This window comes from Papio anubis, chromosome 1, assembly GCF_008728515.1.
Source record: "Papio anubis isolate 15944 chromosome 1, Panubis1.0, whole genome shotgun sequence".
Classification (NCBI taxonomy): Eukaryota; Metazoa; Chordata; class Mammalia; order Primates; family Cercopithecidae; genus Papio; species Papio anubis.
Genome location: NC_044976.1, coordinates 188,211,525 through 188,233,770, shown reverse-complemented (window position 1 = coordinate 188,233,770; position 22,246 = coordinate 188,211,525). Strand labels below are relative to the sequence as shown.

The 22,246-nt window shown below is 38.2% G+C and overlaps 2 protein-coding genes across 8 annotated transcripts in view; one reads left to right on the top strand and one right to left on the bottom strand.

The window, feature by feature from the left end:
• Nucleotides 1–22,246, bottom strand: part of ANKRD45 (ankyrin repeat domain 45) — a 59,831-nt gene that overhangs the window by 22,435 nt on the left and 15,150 nt on the right. For all 5 annotated transcript variants that reach the window (XR_001897786.3, XM_003893584.3, XM_009194458.3 and 2 more), the window contains one exon: nt 13,300–13,467. Coding sequence is in view for 4 of the 5 variants with exons in the window: in XM_003893584.3 (XP_003893633.1) it covers nt 13,300–13,467 (168 nt within the window). In the remaining variant the exon portion in view is untranslated. The remainder of the gene's footprint in view (nt 1–13,299; nt 13,468–22,246) is intronic.
• TEX50 (testis expressed 50) lies at nt 1,671–6,916 on the top strand. 3 transcript variants are annotated; one of them, XM_031658566.1, is made up of 3 exons: nt 1,671–2,220; nt 3,198–3,325; nt 6,628–6,916. In XM_031658566.1, the coding sequence occupies exons 1-3, from the start codon at nt 1,897–1,899 to the stop codon at nt 6,641–6,643; spliced, it is 468 nt and encodes a 155-aa protein (XP_031514426.1). In that variant the 5' UTR covers nt 1,671–1,896; the 3' UTR covers nt 6,644–6,916. The 3 variants fall into 3 exon arrangements, with proteins under 3 accessions (XP_031514426.1, XP_031514422.1, XP_003893634.2); XM_031658562.1 differs by lacking the exon at nt 3,198–3,325; XM_003893585.5 differs by lacking the exon at nt 6,628–6,916 and having other exon boundaries at nt 3,198–3,519.

Below are 22,246 nucleotides of genomic sequence, written 5' to 3'. Positions count from 1 at the left end.
ATCTCGCCCTGCCTCCACTTGCTTTGTGATATTTTATTACCTTGTGAAGTATGTGATCTCTGTGACTCACACCCTATTCGTGCACTCCCTCCCCTTTTGAAAATCGCTAATAAAAACTTGCTGGTTTTATGGCTTGGGGAACATCACGGAACCTGCCAACGTGTGATGTCTCCCCCAGACACCCAGCTTTAAAATTTTTCTCTCTTGTACTCTTTCCCTTTATTTCTCAAACCAGCCGAGACACCTAGGAAATAGAAAAGAACCCACGTTAACTATTGGGAGCGGGTTCTCCCAATAGGGAAACTCTCCAGGATACTGGTCTGGGCAAAGATTTTTTCAGTAATACCCTACAAGCAGAGGCAACCAAAGAAAAAAATCAACAAATGGGATTATGACATTAAAAAGCTTCTGCACAGCAAAGGAAACAATCAACAAAATGAAGAGACAACCCACAGAATGGAAGAAAACTACCCATATGACAAGGGATTAATAACCAGAATATATAAGGAGCTCTAACAACTCAATAGGAAAAAAATCTAATAATCCTATTTTTTAAATGGGCAAAAGATGTGAATAGACATTTCTCAAAAGACATACAAAATAGCAACCAGTATATGAAAAGGTGCTCAACATCACTGATCATCCAGAGAAATGCAAATCAAAACTACAATGATATATCATATCACCATAGCACTCCACAGATACAGACACATAGATTTAGATAGATACAATTATTTTCTATATCCCCCTACTAGAAAGTAAACTCTATGAAGGTTAATGATTCTGTTTTGGGCTACACTGTGTACGTATTCTCAGCTCCTAGAACAGTGTTTAGCACACAGTCAGCACTCAACAAATATTTGTTATATGAATGCTTACACAAAATGTCTTTGCTTACTATGTTTCCCCAATCTTAGATAGCCTCTCTACACTGCCACCTACAAAAATTCTACTCATTCTTTAAAGCCCACTCACATATCTTTTTCTGCAAAATTTCCTAATTCCCCCAAGTGGAACTCATTGCCCTCTCAACAGTTATGTGTTTATAATTTTATTTACTTATAATTTGTTATATTTATTTTTATAATATTTATTTTTTATAATAAAATCAGAATCATTTTAATTATTACATTGGTTTTTGCTTTTACCTCTAGATTGTACACTCCTTAAAGGCAAGGTCTATGTCCCATCTTTTCATCATATACCATGCCACCTTCCTCACCCCTTACCCACTACCTGATAGGACCACATCACCACTACAGGAATATATTATAAGGGATAGGCACTCAATATTTGTTGAACTATTTGAAGGGAAGGACATTCCCAAACAAAAAAATAAAAGCAGATACTAGGTTATGTGAAGTGGTATACTATTTTTTAAGTAAATGTAAAACTGCAGTGCTTCAGAAGAAAGGTTAGAGGTGATATGAGTAAATTATTTCCATAAATTCTATTAATATGACTGTAGTTGAATTTATTAGCTAACAAAATATTAGTAAAGTGTTCATTTTAAGGAAAATTGAAGAAGCTGAAACCATTCTGGCAAAACAACAACACAACAACAACAAAAAAGTATCTTTAAGAAACTCAATGTGATTGGTCAGGTAACACCTTTTAGTTCCAATGTGGTTCTTTATGACATCACTGAACTTACCCCTGAGTCACTATGACTGATAATGTTACAATGATCATCAGTGTATCCTTTGCTGGGCATATTTTGCTGACTGGCAAGGTTATATGAAGTGCTTTTATTGAAGCACCATTTTAGCTAATAGCTCATGGTATTTTCTGCTTCCCTTCATAGGGAATTTAGCTATTTTATTTTATTATTTAGCTAATTTAGCTATTTTAAAATAGCTAAATTTTAGCTACTTTTTTTTCAGTTGACAAAGAAGGATGTCTAATCAAGGACTACCACTGAGTTTTTCTCTGTTGCTTATCTGCTTCTTTGGGGAGAGTTTCTGCATTTGTGATGGAACTATCTGGACAAAGGTTGGATGGGAGATTCTTCCAGAAGAAGTACATTATTGGAAATTTAAGGGTTCTCCATCTCACCGTCTGCCTTATCTTCTGGATAAACTATGCTGCGACTTTGCTAACATGGATATATTTCAGGGTTGTTTATATCTCATTTATAATTTATTGCAAGCTCTCTTTTTCATCTTATTTGTTTTGTCTGTGCATTACCTGTGGATGAAATGGAAGAAACACCAAAAAAAGGTGAATTCATGATACAAGTAGTAATAGTTACAAAATCTCTAAGGGTTTAGAACATAATATTACTCGTTTCTTTGAGAGAGGGTACCGTGTTTTATTCCTCATTGTAACCTTCCCCCAACTTCCCATTCATCCTCAGCGTCTAGCACAGTGTCTTGCTCATACTAGGTATTGAACAAATGTGTATTGAATTAGAAGGTCCTTAGAATCATCTAGTTCCCTCTACTTCAAGTTACAAAACACACCAAAAAAAGTAGTGTGCTACCATTTGGAGAATGTATGGAAAATCAAGTTATCTGTCTGGGTCCTTAGGTAAGTCATTTGCTCTTTCTCAGTTGCCTCATCCATAAAAGGATCTGTAACAAGAGATCTCTTAGAACTCTTCCAGATATATCTAAGAAATCTAAGTACAAAAGTTGTCATGTAATTTTTATATGGGCTATAAACTAATTGCTAATATTAAAACAACTTTCTGGGAAAAGGAGTTTTTAAACTATTACATAATTTCCCACTTTGCCAATAGATGACACCATAGTTTCAGAGGCAACCTTAAAAGCTCTTTGATCAAAAAACAAAACCTCATTGACCTTCAGAAGAATTAGATATTTATAAATGTTTTCTTATTTTTAAAATGACTGTTACTTTATGGTATTATATCTTGAGGTTCTTTAGTAAAGGAATACATTTTGCTAATCAAATAATTTCTCACAAGAGAGTATCCTAAACATAGGACACACTAATTATTTGCTGATGGTGATAAGGATCATATATGTGGCATATAGATAACATTTCCTCTGCATTTATACCTTTCTTCTATAGTAACCTTCCTTTTGTATAAATAATTGATGTGTGCTGTTTTAACAAAGTTTCTTTACACATTTAGAACACAAATTGAATTTGAACTATATTATTAACTCTACTATAGTATTGAACTCTACTATTTTATGTAGATAAAATCTATATTGTTTTTCCCCTTTTAGCTGAAAAACCAAGCCTCATTAGAAAAACCTGGTAATGATCTAGAAAGCCCATTCATCTACAACATTGACAAAACACTCTACAGAGTGGCAACCACAGCATCAGCGATATACAAGATCTGGGATCACAGGTCTTACCATCCTTCCTCTAAGAAAATTAAGCACTGCAAATTAAAGAAGAAGAGTAAAGAAGAAGGAGCCAGAAGACACTAAATATATGCATATGCAAATGTAGCTTAGTCAAATATAGAGATCACAAAAGAAATCTATCATCTAAGGATAAAAATGGTTCTTTGGAAACCTTTATAAACCTTTATAAATTTTTTGCCACAATCTTTACTAAAATTTTCCAAAGAAGCCTGGGTTGAAATGTTACTTCCATTCAATTAAAAAAGAACCCGGACTTACTAAAGTACTAGAGAATAAATTGTATACTGTAGAAAATGAAATAGAGGTTCCTCTTCAAAGGGACTTTCCTCCAAGTCTAACTCAGAATAGAAAGTAACCTCTCTTAGAAGCAAAATTTACTCAAAGACCCGAGCTAATATTGTTAAATTCTGCTAATTGTAATAAAGAAATCAATATACTCTGTTCTTAGCTCCCACATTTTAGCCTAGATATTTGCCCTGGCTTGCCTAAACAGGTCCAAGCAAGCATTAGGTCATAGCCTGTTCCTCTTTCCTTATTTGGAAGTGTTTTTGCCTCTCTCAGCATTCCACAAGTTACTTCCTCTCTTCCTTTGTTCTCCTCTGCTTTTGCCTCTTTTGAGAAGTTCTAAGTTGCTAGCCAATCAGGTCGAGTACAGAATGTGAGGTCCCATTCCAGCCAATGGAAACTGGACACAGCAGTAGGTTGGACACATCAGGTTATAAATGACTCTGTCTCTTTTGTTCGTGTGTGGCAAGACTGCTAGCAAGCAGCACCCTTTCTGCAGAAAGTAAACTAGCCTTGCTGAGAGATCCTTTGTCTCAGTGTTGATTTTTGTGACACTGAGCACCTGTTCCCAACAATTTGGTGGCCCATAGGGGATTAACATTCCCCTCTGGGACAGTCTTTGGTCCTCTCTCATGGGGAGGTGCCCTGCCGCCCATTGCAGCAGCCCCAGGAGGAGAGCCAGGACCTACCTGGTGCAAGGAATATAGTTGGATTCTCAGCAACGCGGGGAAAGAGAGAGGCTTGTGGGACTGCAGTGACCAGGTGACTCCATGCACAGGCCAAGGTAGGAAAAGCTGCAAGAGGGTGGCAAAGTACTTCCTTGGTGGTCAGCTTTTGGAAGCTGAGTGTGTGTGTGTGAACGATTACCAGTCTGTTGCTGGACAGAGTGTGTGGACACAAACAGGAAGGGTGTAAGGAACCTCCAAAAGGGAAAAGGAGGGGAAGGTTAACCTCCCAGGGAAAGAGAATCGGTGAGACATCTCTGGTATGAGAGACTAAGCCTTTTGCAAGCCTTTAAGGATGGGACAGCCAAGATATCCCCAGTCTGAAGGATCTGGGGGATTGAGCCTTCCCGGGAAAAGAACAGGCGAGATATCCCTAGCACAAAGAATTGGGCCTATCTAGGATTCAACATGGGAAAAGGCCCTTGGCAAGCCTCCAAAGGAAGGGAGGGCAAGAAGCCTCTAGTAGGAGAGGTTGAGCCAAGCCCCTCTCCCCCATTGCCACTGCCACCGCACCCAGGAGTGCTAGAAACCTCCAGCAAGGAGCAAGGGGGGTTGAAAGCTCCAGGGAAGGGGCCTATTCTAGTCAGGCACCACCCAAAAACTTGAAGATAGGAAATGTTTCGAGTAAGAGAAGATAAAGAGCTGTGGCTACAGCAGTATTAGTTGAAGAAAGTAAAAAATTTACCTTTGTGGGGAAATAAACTGCAAGCATACCCCACCAAGTTAGAGCTATTTAAAATCAAAAGCAGGAAGGTGGCTTACTGACTCCAGAATCTTGAAATATAAGGCTATTTTAGTAGAAAAAGATGATTTAACCTTGACTACTGATAATTCACTCAACCCAGCAGGTTTCTTGGCAGGAGACCCAAATTTAAAAAACACTTGTGTCTAGATTTCACTACCAAACAAAAGTCAGGCCAGATCTAGGAAAGGCCCCTTTTAAAACAGGGTGGCACTGGTTTATAGATGGTTCCTCCAAAACAGTCAAAGTAGAAAAACATAATTGGTATTCAGTAATTGATGGAGAAACGCTTGAAGAAGTAGAGTCAGGAAGACTGCCCAATAATTAGTCTGCCCAAACCTGTGACCTGTTTGCACTCAATCAAGCTTTGAAATATTTGCAGAACAAAGAAGGAACTGTTTATACTGATTCTAAGTGTGCCTTTGGAGTGGTACATATAGTTAGAAAAATTTGGGCTGAGCAAGGTCTTATTAACAGTAAAGGCCAAGATCTAGTCCACAAAGAACTAATTGTTTGTGTCCTAGACAATCTCCAGTTGCCAGAAGAGATAGCTATTGTACATGTCCCAGGGCATAAAGGACTTTTCTTTCACAAGTCAGGGAAATAACCAAATGACCTTGCAGGTCAGATAACCAAACAAGCTGCTGTTTCTTCTAAAATGCCTTTCACTTAATTCCTTGCCTTCCTTCCCCTACTGCAGTCCCCATCTTCTCTTCCACTAAAAAAGGAAAAGTTAATAAAAATAGAAGCTAAAGAGAACACAGAAGGAAAATGGGTATTACTAGATCAAAGGAAGATGTTATCCAAACCTCTCATAAGGGAGGTCTTAACCACAGTTCTCAGACTTCGTGGGTGTATAGGAATTCATACCCTAGCCAAGCAAGTTACAAATAGTTGTCTAATATGTAAGAAAACCAACAAACAAGTCATAAAGAAATCACCTCCAAGGTGCAGGGATCCAGGACTAAGGCCATTCCAAAGCGTTCAAATGAACTGCAGTGAAATGACCCCAATCAGTTGCCTAAAGTATTTGTTGGTAAGAGTAGATCATCTCACTCACTAGACTGAAGCTACCTCCTTTTCAAATGCAACAGCTAATTATGTAGTTAAAGCATTAATTGAGAATATAGCACCCAAATGTAGGCTAATAGAGAATATGGACTTGGACAATGGAACCCATCTCACAGCCCATGTCATTAAGAAGCTATCCCAGGTTTTAAACATTAGATGGGAGTATCATATCCTGTGGCATCCATCTTCATCATGGAAGGTAGAAAGGATGAATCAGACCTTAAAGAACCACTTAACCAAATTAGTTCTAGAAACTCGTTTACTGTGGACCAAATGTCTTCCCATTGCCTTACTGAGGATCAGGATAGCTCCCTGAAAGGATACAGGCCTGTCTCCATATGAAATGTTATATGGATTGCCTTATTTACATTCCTCAGCTGATGTTCCTACGTTTAAAACTAAGGATCAGTTCCTCAGAAATTATATACTTGGTCTCTCCTCTACCTTTTCTTCTCTTAAGGTCAAAGGTCTCTTAGCACCAGCCACCACTAGAATTTCCAGAACACCAGCACCAACCCGGGGACCACCTTCTCATCAAAGGGTGGAAGGAAGGAAAACTCGAGCCCAGCTGGGAAGGCCCCTGTCTGGTGCTGTTAATCACCGAGACTGCCGTCCACACAGCTGAGAAAGGATGGACCCACCATACTCGAGTCAAGAAAGCATCTTCCTCGTCAGAATCATGGGTTGCTGTACCAGGATTGAGCCCTACCAAGTTAAAGTTAAAGAAAGCTTAATTTTCATGTACCTTCTATATTGCTTCCTTTCCTCTCCTTATTCTGTTATTAGGTCCTTTGTTATTAATATAACTAAGTCTGACCCACCTCAGACCATTGCCTTTAATGCTTGCTCTGTCATACCTTGTGGAGATGTGAAGGATTAATGACAGCTAGCCTTTTCACACAAATATTTATGCCCCAGCCCTCTGACTGACACAGTTACTCCTAGCACTCATAGTTGTGATTGCCTGCAGCTGAGACACCAATTCTCTGCTCCTACAGCCTGGTAACCTTGTAGTAGCTGGAACTATGTCCTTTGAACTACTCAGGAGCAAGGTTAGACTTCCACGGAGGAGGTCTGTGCAAATCTAAAACCCCTCATCTATTTCACTAAAGGGACTACCCCTTCTAACTGTCAGCCTTATCAGTGTAACCCTGTCCTCTCTCTCACCACCTCCACTTTAACTGACTCTAAACTTGCCCTTGCTCACTTCTATGGTATGGGGATTGATGTAAATGGGAAAGACCCCCTAGGCATTTTTAAGATACGCATTATTCCCCCGTCTTCCCCTTCTTCAGTATCCTCATTTTTAAATCCCACACCAGTTACTCCGACACCTAATGATAAAACTAGAGTGTCTATTGTGAAAGTGAAATATCTAAGACAGACCTTAGCTATTGAGACAGGATATCAAGATGCAAATACCTGGCTGAAATGGATTAAATATTCCATTTGCACTTTAAATAAAAGCGATTGTTACGCTTGTGCACACGGTAGACCAGAGGCCCAGATTGTCCCTTTCCACTCAGATGGTCTCCTCGTTGACCAGGCATGGACTGTATGGTGGCTGTCTTCCAGAATCCCACTGCTTGGGATAATCCATCACGCCAAGCTCTCTCTGCTGTTTCCTGAAGTTCGACACCCTCAGGGTCAGGCCTGGAGGGCAATCCAGCTTCCACCTCTAAATGCCATGTTTACTTCATGCCTTGCACAGCAGGGGGAGAATTTGGTGTTCCTTGGAAGCATAAAAAGATGCAAGGAACTCAAGCCTATCCAGAAGCTTGCCCATCAGTCCCCGAGCAGATGGATGGTGGTACTGTGGAGGACCTTTACTGGATACTCTGCCTTATAATTGGAGCAGTACTTGTGCTCTAATCCAATTGACTATCCCCTTCACCCTGGCATTTCATCAATCTGAGAAAGTAAAAACAAGACACTGCAGGCCAAGGGAAACTCCATATGAGTCCTTTGATCCTCAGCTTTACATAGATGTTATTGGGGTCCCACGAGGAGTGCCAGATAAGTTTAAAGCACGGAATCAAATAGCTACAGGATTTGAATCTACATTGTTCTGGTGGTTAACTATAAATCTATAAATAAAAATGCAGACTGGATAAACTATATTACAATCAGCAATGATTTGTAAATCATACTAGGGACTCCTTCAAAGGGACAGCTGAGCAACTAAGACCTACCAGCCTGGAAAAATAGAATAGCCTTAGATATGATATTAGCAGCCAGATGGCCTGGAAAAATAGAATAGCCTTAGATATGATATTAGCAGAAAAGGGAGATGTTTGCATCATGATTGAAACTCAATGTTGTACCTTTATTCCTAATAATACTGCCCCTGACGGAACTATAACAAGAGTGCTGCAAGGATTAACAGCCCTATCCAATGAACTTGCCAAAAATTCTGGACTAGATGATCCTTTTTCCAAAAGATAGAACATTGGTTTAGTGGATGGAAAGGGATTTTGACTTCAATTCTCACCTCATTACCTCTTGTTATTGGTATACTTATTCTCACAGGCTGTTGTATTATTCCCTGCCTTCAAAGTTTTATACAAAAACTTGTCTCTGCCACTGTTACAAAGCTAATTCCTAACTTTCCTCCACCCTAATCAGAATGATTACTTCTATTAGAAGGACAAACAGAGCAATTGAGTCAAGACATGTTAAACAAGTTTAAAGAGGAATTATAAAATAAAAGAGGGGGGAATTGTAGAAAATGAAATACAGGTTCCTCTTCAAAGGGACATTCCTCTCAGTCTAATTCAGAATAGATAGTAACCTCTCTTAGAAGCAAAATTTACTCAAAGTCCTGTGCTAATATTCTTAAATTCTGCTAGTTGTAATAAAGAAATCAATATACTCTGTTCTTAGCTCCACATTTTAGCCTAGATATTTGCCCTGGCTTGCCTGAACAGGTCCAATCAAGCATTAGGTCATAGCCTGTTCCTCTTTCCTTATTTGGAAGTGTTTTTGCCTCTCTCAGCATTCCATAAGTTACTTCCTCTCTTCCTTTGTTCTCCTCTGCCTTTGCCTCTTTTGGGAAGTTCTAAGTTGCTAGCCAATCAGGTCGAGTACAGAATGTGAGGTCCTGTTCCAGCCAGTGGAAACCGGACACAGCAGTAGGATGGATGCACCAGGTTATAAATGACCCTGTCTCTTTTGTTCGTGTGTGCCCTTGTGGCAAGACTACTAGTGAGCAGCACCCTTTCTGCAGAAAGTAAACTAGCCTTGCTAAGAGATCCTTTGTCTCAGTGTTGATTTGTGTGACTCCGACCACCTGTTCCCAACATACACTATCACTGCTACATGTTTAAGTATTTTGTTATTTTTAATGTGTTAGATTACTAATCATTAACCAATGTATATAACAGAAGCTTAATTTAGTGTTTCAATAAATCTCTGATAAATAATAGCTGTGATTTGTCTTATTTTCCTGAGAATTTTTTTTTTTTTTTCTGAGACAGAGTCTCATTCTGTCACCCAGGCTGGAATGCAGTGGCTCCATCTCGGGTCACTGCAAGCTCTGCCACCCTGGTTCAAGCAATTCTCCTGCCTCAGCCTCCCGAGTAGCTAGGATTACAGGCTCTTGCCACCGTGCCCAGCTAATTTTTGTATTTTTGGTAGAGATGGGGTTTCACCATCTTGGCCAGGCTGATCTTGAACTCCTGACCTCAGGTGATCCACCCGTTTTGGCTTCCCAAAGTACTGGGATTACAGGCGTGAGCCACTGCACCCAGCCTTCCTGAGAAAATTTTATAACCACAGAAAGACTTTTAATTTCCTACTTCAGATTGCTAAAATAGCATGGAAATATTAAAGAATATATTAATTTTTTAAGTATAAATGTTTTCATTTTCAGTATAATAAATGATGAATTATAGATTAACTTTTTTTAATTTCAGGCTTTTGTTGAAAAGACAATTCAATTTTTTAAACTATGGTTACCATATTTTTCAAAGAACAACTAGGAGATAGGCCTGAGACTGGGACAGATGATTTGACTTAAAATATCTTGAAAAATCCCAGAAAAATATATCTGTAACATATCTGCCATCATTATAAGAGAGGAAAAAAACTTTTCAAAACTAATCCTTGAAACAGTAATAAACTTTACAGTTTTATAAGTAGCAGAAAAGAATAGTACCTGGCTTGGGCTACTATGGATTATGAAAGGTTTATTTTGTTCCACTTTCCAGACTCCCTTTACCTCCATTCCATCTCAGCACAACCCCACCTTCACATTTCTATAAATGTTCGTTTCATACCTTCAGAGTTCTGAAAAGTTAGCTAATTCCCTCTAAAAGAACATTAATATATATTTATTTTAATGGTGAACTATTGAAGACTTAAAAAATCCCCAAACCTCTAAAACCCAAAGAAATTTATCTTATCTCTACTACTGGAATTTTCAGTAGAATGGAGAAGACTATTTGGGGTAGGGATTTCTGAATCCTTTAATTCTCCCCAGGTAACTCCTACTCTAATCACTAGAAGAAATAGAAGTGATATACATTCTTGATAAGACTGAATTAAATAAATGTTAAATTTTCTGTTATTTATGTTTCTGACATTCCACAGCCACATTACTATGAAACTCCATTCTGAATAAGACTGAATTAAACAAATAGTAAGGCTGAATTATATAAATGTTAAATTTTATATTGAGTTATTTATGTTTCTGACATTCCACAGCTACATTTCTATGAAACTCCAATATTAATTTAATCATTGATCTGGAAACACAATACTAGTTTGCTTTTTATAGTTTTCATTTCTTTTCACCACTGAGACATATTAGGTATAATTGCTCCAAGAACCTAAGGACCCAAATTAAACAGATGGATATTATGAAGAAGGAAACCAATAATACCTCACACCCATAAGCCCCAAAAAACTTCTCAGAAAAGTTACAGCAAACTTTGTCCTTGAATTGTGATTTTTAAGTACTATGGGTCATTTTTCCAAAATGGATTTTAAATTATGGAATGTGGGCTGGGCATGGTGGCTCATGCCTATAATCCCAGCACTTTGGGAGGCTGAGGAGGGCAGATGATGAGGTCAGGAGTTCGAGACCAGCCTGACCAACATGGCGAAACCCTGTCTCTACTAAAAAATACAAAAATTAGCCAGGCATAGTGGCGCATGCCTGTAATACCAGCTACTTGGGAGGCTGAGGCAGGAGAATCACTTGAACCCAGAAGGCAGAGGTTGCAGTGAGTCGAGATCACGCCATTGTACTCTAACTGGGGCAACAAGAGCGAAACTCCATCTCAAAAAAAAAAAGAAAAATTATGGAATGTGAATTTCACCTAAAATTACTAATCATGGGGGGATCAACTGAATTATTTGTTATTTGTGTTTTCATTTTACTTACAGATCGAATCATAAAAATAAAAGATATTGACATAAGATTGCTTATAGAAAACAGTTCAAGTGGACAGTTAATTATAATCTACAAAGCACAATTCATCTCTTTCTTCCCAAATGTCTTTCCTTCCTTTAATTTCCTTATTTATACTAATTATTCTAGTCCCTTTCTCATTCTACTGATGAACATGCACCTTACCACTACCAGCTGAATCTTCCTCAAGATCACTTTCATCCTCTTCCTGTTCCACATAAAAACTTTCAGTGGCTCCCAGAATAAAATAAAAACACCTTAGCCAAGCATTTAAGGGTATGGTGTAATAAAAGCAGCAGCATTTTTCAAGTGCTGACCAAATGCCAGGTATTGTGGTAACTGCTTTATATCATCTCATTTAATTTTCACAGTAATCCTCAAAAGGTGGGAACTATATTATTGGCCCCTTTTTCAGAGAAGGAAACTGAGGTATAGAGAATTTAAGCACCTTGTCCAAGGTCACATAAGTTTCAAGTAGGGACACCAGTATTTAAACTCAATCTCAAGAGGACATGTACTTAACCCTTTTATTATTCTACCTACGTTATAGCCTACCTGTGGAAACTATGACCCACTGCTCAATAAGGCAATCTTGTCACCGTCCTCCAACACGCCACTTTCACTCACAGCTCTAAGATTTTGCTCATGCCCTTTCCCTTTATATTGCATATTCAAATCCCATCCATTCTTCAAGGCCCAGCTCAAGCCCAACATGCTCTGACTTCCTATTCTCCCACCACCCTGTAGCATGGAATACCTGCTCCGCCAATTTTAACCTTTAATCACAGTCTTTCTGATATTTTTAAATAATTGTTGAATGTGTCCATAACTTATAATCTCCCACCTAACAAATATCCAGAGGGCAGGAACAACCAATTGTATCTACAGCAATACTATACTCACAATGGAAATTCAATAAATGCTTGCTAAAAACAGAAATGCAGATAGCCTTGCAAAATAAATGCTGTGAACTTCATAAGCACTAGCTTAGTTACAAAGGTACATCTTCCTGAAATCTCTTTAAGCTATATTTTACAGGGTTGTGGAAGTATATATGCAAAATATTAGCAACAGACAAAATAGTACTGTTTTTTGAACTTTGTATTGAAGTATAACTTACAAACAGAAAAATACAAAACCTATGTGTACAGCTCAACGAATTTTCAAAGAAACATACCCATGTACCAGCAACCAGATTAAGAAAAAGAACATCACATCCCAGAAGTTCCCCCATGCCATAAGAGTAACTACTATTCTGACTATTAGCACTATAAATTAATTTAGCCTAAATAAACCTTTCTAAAATTATTGTTACAACCTTTTATATTTGAAGAATCAAATATATTACTCAAATATGCTATTTTTTAAACATTTAAGAAATGATCCATTTTGCCTGAGTCTCTCAAACAATGGCCTTGAACATATATATTGAACATACAATAATCTTCTTATAGAAATTATTTTCTCATAGAAAATTATTGGTGAGACAGAAGTTGGTAAATCAACAAGCTGCCAATATGTACAGTTCCTAACAAATACAATGTTTATGGCCAATAGCAAAATAAAGAAAGAGGGGGAAATTTCATGTATTATTGTCAACTATGACTGTGGTTATATCTACAAATAAAACACTGTGAAAAAAGGTGACATATCCTGTAACTCACAGAGGAAAAACTCATCACATCGGTCAGTTTGCCAACCCCTTGTGAGCTTGCTTACCTGCCCAGTCCAGGAATTCAACACACTCAGTCTGAGAATATCTAGCAGCAACGTCTCGAGCCCTTTCTTCCCGGAAGTTCAGAGCTTCTATATCAACATCCAGTTCTACCAGTGCTTTCAAAGTTTCCAAACGACCCCAGGCTGCAGCACAGTGTAAGAGTGTATACCCTAACAAATGGAATGAAGATGGTGAGATCAAACAGACAACACTGTTTTAGGCTAATTTACGTAGTGGAAGATCATAATGGTGATCAAGTATTGAACAATTACCATGGGCCAGGCACTATTCTGTCTTACATATAGAAAACTCATTTAGTTTTATAAAACCACTATGATGTCAGAACTATTACAGTTCTCATTTTATAGACAAGGAAACTAAAGTCCAGGTGGGGTAAGAAACTTGCCCAAGGAAACATCTCTGGCAAACAGTAAATGACGGATGCAAGATGCCAACATAGACTATCTGAAGCCTGAGCTCTTCAACATCATGGGAGGAAGATGGCAATCTCCCTAACGGTCATCTATTCTAAACACAACTGGACTGTGATTGTAAAGAATTTTTATCAAACTCTAACCACTCTAGCATTATTGTTAGCACAATCATACAAATTACTAAAACTGTGTATACCTTAGGTTTGGAAATTCTTTTAATTAAAGCTAAAATTATGGCCCATCAAATTAGAAAGTCATTTCTTAGACTTTCTCAAGTGACTGCCATGAGGTATAATTGTAAACAAGAAGGATATGGAAGGCATCTTTAAATTTTTTTCAGATTCATTTTTTAAAAATTAAATCAAAGATCATTGTTTGAACTTGCCCACAAGGACATACATACTTCTTTTTACTGCAATTCACTTTATTGCACAGAGGGACAATACTCTTAAGCTTTCTAGAGGCTTCCTCGTGTGATAAAGGGATAACCCCAGTCATTCCCTTAATCTCTTGTGTCTAAATTCTCTAAACTATTTTTTCAGACAGGGTCTCTCTCTGTTGCCCAGTTTAGAGTGCAGTGGCATGAATAGCTCACTGCAGCCTCGAACTCCTGGGCTCAAGCAATCTTCCCACCTCAGCTTCCCGAGTAGCTGGGACCATAGGCTCATGCCAGCATGCCCAGATCATTTTTTTTTTTTTTTTAGATAGAGTCTTTCTCTGTTGCCAGGCTGGAATGCAGTGGCACGATCTCGGCTCAGTGCAACCTATGTGTCCCGGGTTCAAGCTATTCTGCCTCAGCCCCTCAGCCTCTGGAGTAGTTGGGACTACAGGCATGCCCCATCACATCCAGCTAATTTTTGTATTTTTCGTAGAGATGGGATTTCCTCATGTTGGCCAGGATGATCTTGATCTCTTGATCTCATGATCCACTTGCCTCAGCATCCCAAAGGGCTGCGATTATAGGCATAAGTCACCGCACCCAGCCAATAATTTTTTAAAATTTTGTAGAGACACAGTCTCAGTATATTGCCCAGGCTGGTCTGGAACTCCTGGGCTTAAGCAGTCTTTCCCTGGCCTCCCAAAGTGCTAGGATTACAGGCATGAACCACCGCACCCAGCCACTCTGAACTTTTTGATCCAACATGTCAACAGAAGGTTGTAGAGTCATATACTCAGTTTTTTCTCTGAAGCATGCTTTTCTGACAGTGAATCTTAATTTTCATGTCTTTGCCATATAGACAGGCTTGGAATTTCCCAAATTATCCTTTTCTCAATTTATTTTTCCTCTGGTATTTTCCTATAAGCAGCAAGAAGAAACCAGGAGCACCTGCAACACTTAGCTTAGGAATCCCCTCTCTAAATAAGGTTTCATGGTGACATAGAATCAGAATGAAGAAACAGAATATTTTAGAGTGTATCATCAAGTCTTAATAGAGTATACACCTATTCCCACACACTGGAAAATACCTACCAAAAAGATGGCAATATTCATGTCAACCAGTCACAATACAACCTTCCTTGAATAGTGTTAGGGAACACTGCCAAATACTGATTTGGGTCTCTCCTTCTCCTTTATATAGTGTTTTTTTAAATATTACTATTATCCTCATTTTTATAGATGAAGACACCATAGCACAGAAAGGTTATATAATTTGCCCAAGTCACATAGTCAAGTTAATGGAAAGCTGGAGTTTTAACTCAGGTAGTCTGGCTGTAAAATCCATGCTGTTAACGAATTTATTACAGAATCCTTTTGTAACTTGATTTTTGCCTCAATATTTTTGAGAGTTATCCATTTTAATACCCAAAAAGCTAATTCATTCCTTTTAATTATTGTGTAATATTCCATTGTATGAAAATACCATAATGTATTTATCTACCCTCCTATTATTTATTTCCAGTGATTAACTGTTATAAGCAAGGCTTGAATAATCATTTTTACACTTATGTCTTCTTGTAAGCATGTGTGAGAGTTTCCCAAAGACATATCTCTAGAAATGGAAATTAGGATCATCAGGTATGTCCATTAACAACTTGATATAAATGTTCTAAAAAGTGATTACATCAATTTATAATCCCTCCTCAGAGTGAAGGAACTCCCATTTCCCACATCTTCAGCAATGTTTAATACTGTCAAATATTTAAGTTTTTCTGACTCTGATGAGTCATGGTAGCCCATTGTTTACATTTGCTTTTATAGTGAAGTTAAACATATTTTCATTTATTTATTGGCCATGAGAGTTTCTCTCCCATAAATTGCATGTTCCTAACCTCTGCCTATTTTTCTATTGGGTTGAATTCTAAGCCTATTAACTAGTAGACTGTCTTTACATAGATATATCCTTTGTGGCTTATTTTGTCACTTTGTTTATGAAACCTTTTGGGCATAGTTCAAAATTTAGATAGATAGATAGACTGACAGAGAGATATTTTCCCTTAGTGGTTGGGTTCTTTATATCTCAAGATACTCTGTGATGTCTCAAGAATATAGCAATACTCCTCTATTTTTCAAAAAGTTTAAAATATTTTGCTTTACACATTCATGTCTTACAATCACCTGTAATTAATTTTTATGTGTGGTAAAAAGTAGGTATATATCAACCATTGTGGAAAACAGTGTGGCGATTCCTCAAGGATCTAGAACTGGAAATACCATTTGACCCAGCCATCCTATTACTGGGTATATACCCAAAGGATTATAAATCATGCTGCTATAAAGACACATGCACACATATGTTTATTGTAGCATTATTCACAATAGCAAAGACTTGGAATCAACCCATATGACCATCAGTGACAGACTGGATTAAGAAAATGTGGCACATAAACACCATGGAATACTGTGTAGCCATAAAAAAGGATGAGTTCGTGTCCTTTGTAGGGACATGGATGCGGCTGGAAACCATCATTCTTAGCAAACTATCACAAGGACAGAAAACCAAACACCGCATGTTCTCACTCATAGGTGGGAATTGAACGATGAGATCACTTGGACACAGGAAGGGGAACATCACACACTAGGGCCTATTGTGGGGAGGGGGAGGGAGATGGATAGCATTAGGAGATATACCTAATGTAAATGACAAGTTAATGGGTGCAGCACACCAATATGGCACATGCATACATATGTAACAAAACTGCACATTGTGCACATGCACCCTAGAACTTAAAATATAATAATTTTTAAAAAATCTATATCATAGCCACACCTATACATATGGGGGAATTGGACAACGGGTAGACATTTATCTACATCAATATTATGCTATGGGAGGGTGGCACAAATCATAGTTAGGCATCTTAGTATTTTTGTCATAGCACATGAGCAGGTATCACATGCCAATTTGCAGTGGGTCCTATGTCTGCAAATACAGGCAACGTGTAACAGGAATTAAGCATTTTGTCCTGACAAATCAGGTCTTAAACTATAGGTCAGTCTCTAGCTGTGAGGCTTGGACAAGTTCCTTTTCCTTTCTAAGCCTCAGCTTCCTCATTGATCAAAAGAGATAATACAGAACATCTTTAGATAGTTTTTAAAAGAATTAAATCAGGTAAGACATGTAAAGTACTTTGCACTATATCTGGGAATACCTGATGGCAGCAACTTCTATGAGTCATAGAATAGATATATTTGCCAATCTATTTACTTTGTGTCTTTTTCTGTTCCCAATGTTTTCTGGTGGCTAAAAGAAAAGAAAAAGCAAGTATGATAAAGACTAATTAAAGAGTTGTTCCTCAAAAGACAAAAAAAAATGGTATATAATTTTATTTTTTTCCAGATGAATAATAAACATTCTCTGGCATCATATACTAAATAGTTCATTTTCCCCACTGAAATTTAGAGTCAGCTTCTCAGTTGCTTTTTAAAAAGATATTAACTAGATTGACAAATTAATTTGGAAGAAATTAAGAGAAACAGCATTATGAAATTTAATCTCACTATTGAGACACATAAACACTTTGTGTGGTCTTTCATATGAATCAATAAAGTTTCATACTTTTTGCCATAAATGTCTTACAATTCTTATTTTATTATTATTATACTTTAAGTTCTAGGGTACATGTGCACAACATGCAGGTTTGTCATATGTGCCATGTTGGTTTGCTGCACCCATTAACTTGTCATTTACATTAGGTATATCTCCTAATGCTATCCCTCCAACCAGCCCCCCCACCCTACAATGTGTGATGTTCCCCACCCTGTGTCCAAGTGTTCTCATTGTTCAGTTACCACCTATGAGTGAAAACATGCACTGTTTGGTTTTCTGTCCTTGTGATAGTTTGCTGAGAATGATGGTTTCCAGTTTCATCCATGTCCCTGCAAAGGACATGAACTCATCCTTTTCCATGGCTGCATAGTATTCCATGGTGTATATGTGCCACATTTTCTTAATCCAGTCTATCATTGATGGACACTTAGGTTGGTTCCAAGTCTTTGCTACTGTGAATAGTGCCGCAATAAACATACGTGTGCATGTGTCTTTATAGCAGCATGATTTATAATCCTTTGGGTATATGCCCAGTAACGGGATTGCTGGGTCAAACGGTATTTCTAGTTCTAGATCCTTGAGGAATCATCACACTGTTTTCCACAATGGTTGAACTAGTTTACACTCCCACCAACAGTGTAAAAGCATTCCTATTTCTCCACATCCTCTCCAGCATTTGTTGTTTCCTGACTTTTTAATGATTGCCATTCTAACTGGCATGATATGGTATCTCATTGTTGTTTTGATTTGCATTTCTCTGATGACCAGTGATGATGAGCATTTTTTCTTGTGTCTTTTGGCTTCATAAATGTCTTCTTTTGAGAAGTGTCTGTTCTTATCCTTTGCCCACTTTTTGATTGGGTTGTTTGTTTTTTTCTTGTAATTTTCTCCCATTCTGTAGGTTGCCTGTTCACTCTGATGGTAGTTTCTTTTGCTGTGCAGAAGGTCTTTAGTTGTTGTTGATTTCTTTTCTTTTTTTTTTTTTTTTCAGATGGAGTCTTGCTCTGTCACCCAGGCTGGAGCACAGTGGCATGATCTCGGCTCACTGCAACCTCCACCTCCCCGGGTTCAGTGATTCTCTTGGCTAAACCTCCCAAGTGGCTGGAATTACAGGCACATGTCACCACGCCCAGCTAATTTTTGTATTTTTAGTAGATATGGGGTTTCACCATATTGGCCAGGTTGGTCTCGAGCTCCTGACCTTGCGATATGCCTGCCTCGGCCTCCCAAAGTATTGGGATTACAGGCATGATCTGCTGCTCCCGGCCTGGTCTTCAGTTTAATTAGATCCCATTTGTCTATTTTGGCTTTTGTTGCCATTGCTTTTGGTGTTCTAGTCACGAAGTCCTTGCCCATGCCTATGTCCTGAATGGTATTGCCTAGGTTTTCTTCTAGGGTTTTTATGGTTGTAGGTCTAACATTTAAGTCTTTAATCCATCGTGAATTAATTTTTGTATAAGGTGTAAGGAAGGGATCCAGTTTCAGCTTTCTACATATGGCTAGCCAGTTTTCCCAGCACCATTTATTAAATAGGGAATCCTTTCCCCATTTCTTGTTTTTGTCAGGTTTGTCAAAGATCAGATGGTTGTAGACGTGTGGTGTTATTTCTGAGGCCTCTGTTTTGTTCCATTGGTCTATATCTCAGTTTTGGTACCAGTACCGTGCTGTTTTGCTTACTGTAGCCTTGTAGTGTAGTTTGAAGTCAGGTAGTGTGATGCCTTCAGCTTTGTTCTTTTTGCTTAGTATTGTCTTGGCAATGCAGGCTCTTTTTTGGTTCTGTATGAACTTTAAAGCAGTTTTTTCCAATTCTGTGAAGAAAGTCATTGGTAGCTTGATGGGGATGGCACTGAATCCATAAATTACCTTGAGCAGTATGGCCATTTTCACAATACTGATTCTTCCTATCTATGAGCACGGAATGTTCTTCTATTTGTTTGTGTCCTCCTTTATTTCATTGAGCAGTGGTTTGTAATACTCCTTGAAGAGGTCCTTCACATCCCTTGTAAGTTGGATTCCTAGGTATTGTATTCTCTTTGTAGCAGTTGTAAACGGGAGTTTCCTCACGATTTGGCTCTCTGTTTCTCTGTTATTGGTGTATAGGCATGCTTGTGATTTTTGCACATTGATTTTGTATCCTGAGACTTTGCTGAAGTTGCTTATCAGCTTAAGGAGATTTTGGGCTGAGAAGACAGGGTTTTCTAAATATACAATGAAATCATCTGCAAACAGGGACAATTTGACTTCTTCTGTTCCTAACTGAATATGTTTAGTTCTTTCTCTTGCCTGATTGCCCTAGCCAGAACTTCCAACACTACGTTGAATAGGAGTGGTGAGAGAGGGCATCCCTGTCTTGTGCCAGTTTTCAAAGAGAATGCTTCCAGTTTTTGCCCATTCAGTATGACATTGGCTGTGGGTTTGTCATAAATAGCTCTTTTTATTTTGAGAAACATTCCATCAATACCTAGTTTATTGAGAGTTTTCAGCACGATGGGCTGTTGAATTTTGTCAAAGGCCTTTTCTGTATCTATTGAGTTAATCATGTGTTTTTTTGTCATTGGGTCTGTTTATGTGATGGATTATGTTTATTGATTTGTGTATGTGGAACCAGCCTTGCATTCCAGGGATTAAGCCAACTTGATCATGGTGGATAAGCTTTTGATGTGCTGCTGGATTCTATTTGCCAGTATTACATTGAGGATTTTTCGCATCGATGTTCATCAGGGATGTTGGTCTAAAATTCTCTAAAGGAGAATTTTAGAGAAGCTTGTTGTGTCTCTGCCAAGCGTTGGTATCAGGATGATGCTGGCCTCATAAAATGAGTTAGGGAGGATTCCCTTTTTCTGTTGATTGGAATAGTTTCAGAAGGAATAGTACCAGCTCCTCTTTGTAACTCTGGTAGAATTTGTTGTGAATCCATCTGGTCCTAGACTTTTTGGTTGGTAGGCTATTGATTACTGCCTCAATTTCAGAGCCTGTTATTGGTCTATTCAGCAATTCAACTTCTTCCTGGTTTAGTCTTGGGAGGGTGTATGCGTCCAGGAATTTATCCATTTCTTCTAGATTTTCTAGTTTGTTTGCATCATAGTATTCCCTGACGATAGTTTGTATTTCTGTTGGATTGGTGGTGATACCCCCTTTATCATTTTTATTGCATCTATTTCATTGTTCTCTCTTTTCTCATTAGTCTTGCTAGTAGTCTATCCCTTTTGTTGATCTTTTCAAAACAACAGCTCCTGTATTCGCTGATTTTTTGAAGGGTTTTTTATGTTTCTATCTCCTTCAGTTCTGCTCTGACCTTAGTTATTTCTTGCCTTCTGCTAGCTTTTGAATTTGTTTGCTCTTGCTTCTCTAGTTCTTTTAATTGTGATGTTAGGGTGTTGATTTTAGATCTTTCCTGCTTTCTCTTGTGGGCATTTAGTGCTATAAATTTTCCTCTACACACTGCTTTAAATGTGTCCCAGAGATCCTGGTATGTTATGTCTTTGTTCTCACTGGTTTCAAAGAACATCTTTATTTCTGCCTTCATTTCGTTATGTACCCAGTAGTCATTCAGGAGCAGGTTGTTCAGTTTCCATGTAGTTGTGGGGTTTTGAGTGAGTGTCTTAATCCTGAGTTCTAATTTGATTGCACTGTGGTCTGAGAGACAGTTTGTTGTGATTTCAGTTCTTTTACATTTGCTGAGGAGTATTTTACTTCCAACTATGTGGTCAATTTTAGAATAAGTGTGATGTAGTGCTGAGAAGAATGTATACTCTGTTGATTCGGGGTGCAGAGTTCTGTAGATGTCTATTAGATCTGCTTGATGCAGAGCTGAGTTCAAGTCCTGGATGTTCTTGTTAACCTTCTGTCTCGTTGATCTGTCTAATATTGACAGTGGGGTGTTAAAATCTCCCATTATTATTATTATGTGGGAGTCTAAGTCTCTTTGTAGGTCTCTAAGGACTTGCTTTATGAATCTGGGTGCTCCTGTATTGGGTGTCTATATATTTATGATAGTTAGCTCTTCTTGTTGAATTGATCCCTTTACCATTATGTAATGGCCTTCTTTGTCTCTTTTGATCTTTGTTGGCTTACAGTCTGTTTTATCAGAGACTAGGATTGCAACCCTGCTTTTTATTTTTTTTATTTTTTATTTTTTATTTTTTATTTTTTGCTTTCCATTCGCTTGGTAGATCTTCCTCCACCCCTTTATTTTGAGCCTATGTGTGTCTCTGCACATGAGATGGGTCTCCTGAATATAGCACATTGATGGGTCTTGACTCTATCCAGTTTGTCAGTCTGTGTCTTTTAATTGGGGCATTTAGCCCATTTACATTTAAGGTTAATATTGTTATGTGTGACTCTGATCCTGACATTATGATCTTAGCTGGTTATTTTGCCCATTAGTTGATGCAGTTTCTTCCTAGCATCGATGATCTCTATAATTTGGCATGTTTTTGCAGTGGTTGGTACCAGTTGTTCCTTTCCATGTTTAGTGCTTCCTTCAGGAGCTCTTGCAAGGCAGTCCTGGTGGTGACAAACTCTCT

Excerpts from the sequence above, each read along its gene's own strand:
- TEX50 (XM_003893585.5), top strand. The coding sequence starts at position 1,897 with ATGTCTAATCAAGGACTACCACTGAGTTTTTCTCTGTTGCTTATCTGC. Across the intron at positions 2,221-3,197 it reads GGAAGAAACACCAAAAAAAG|CTGAAAAACCAAGCCTCATT; the intron begins GTGAATTCATGA and ends TTCCCCTTTTAG.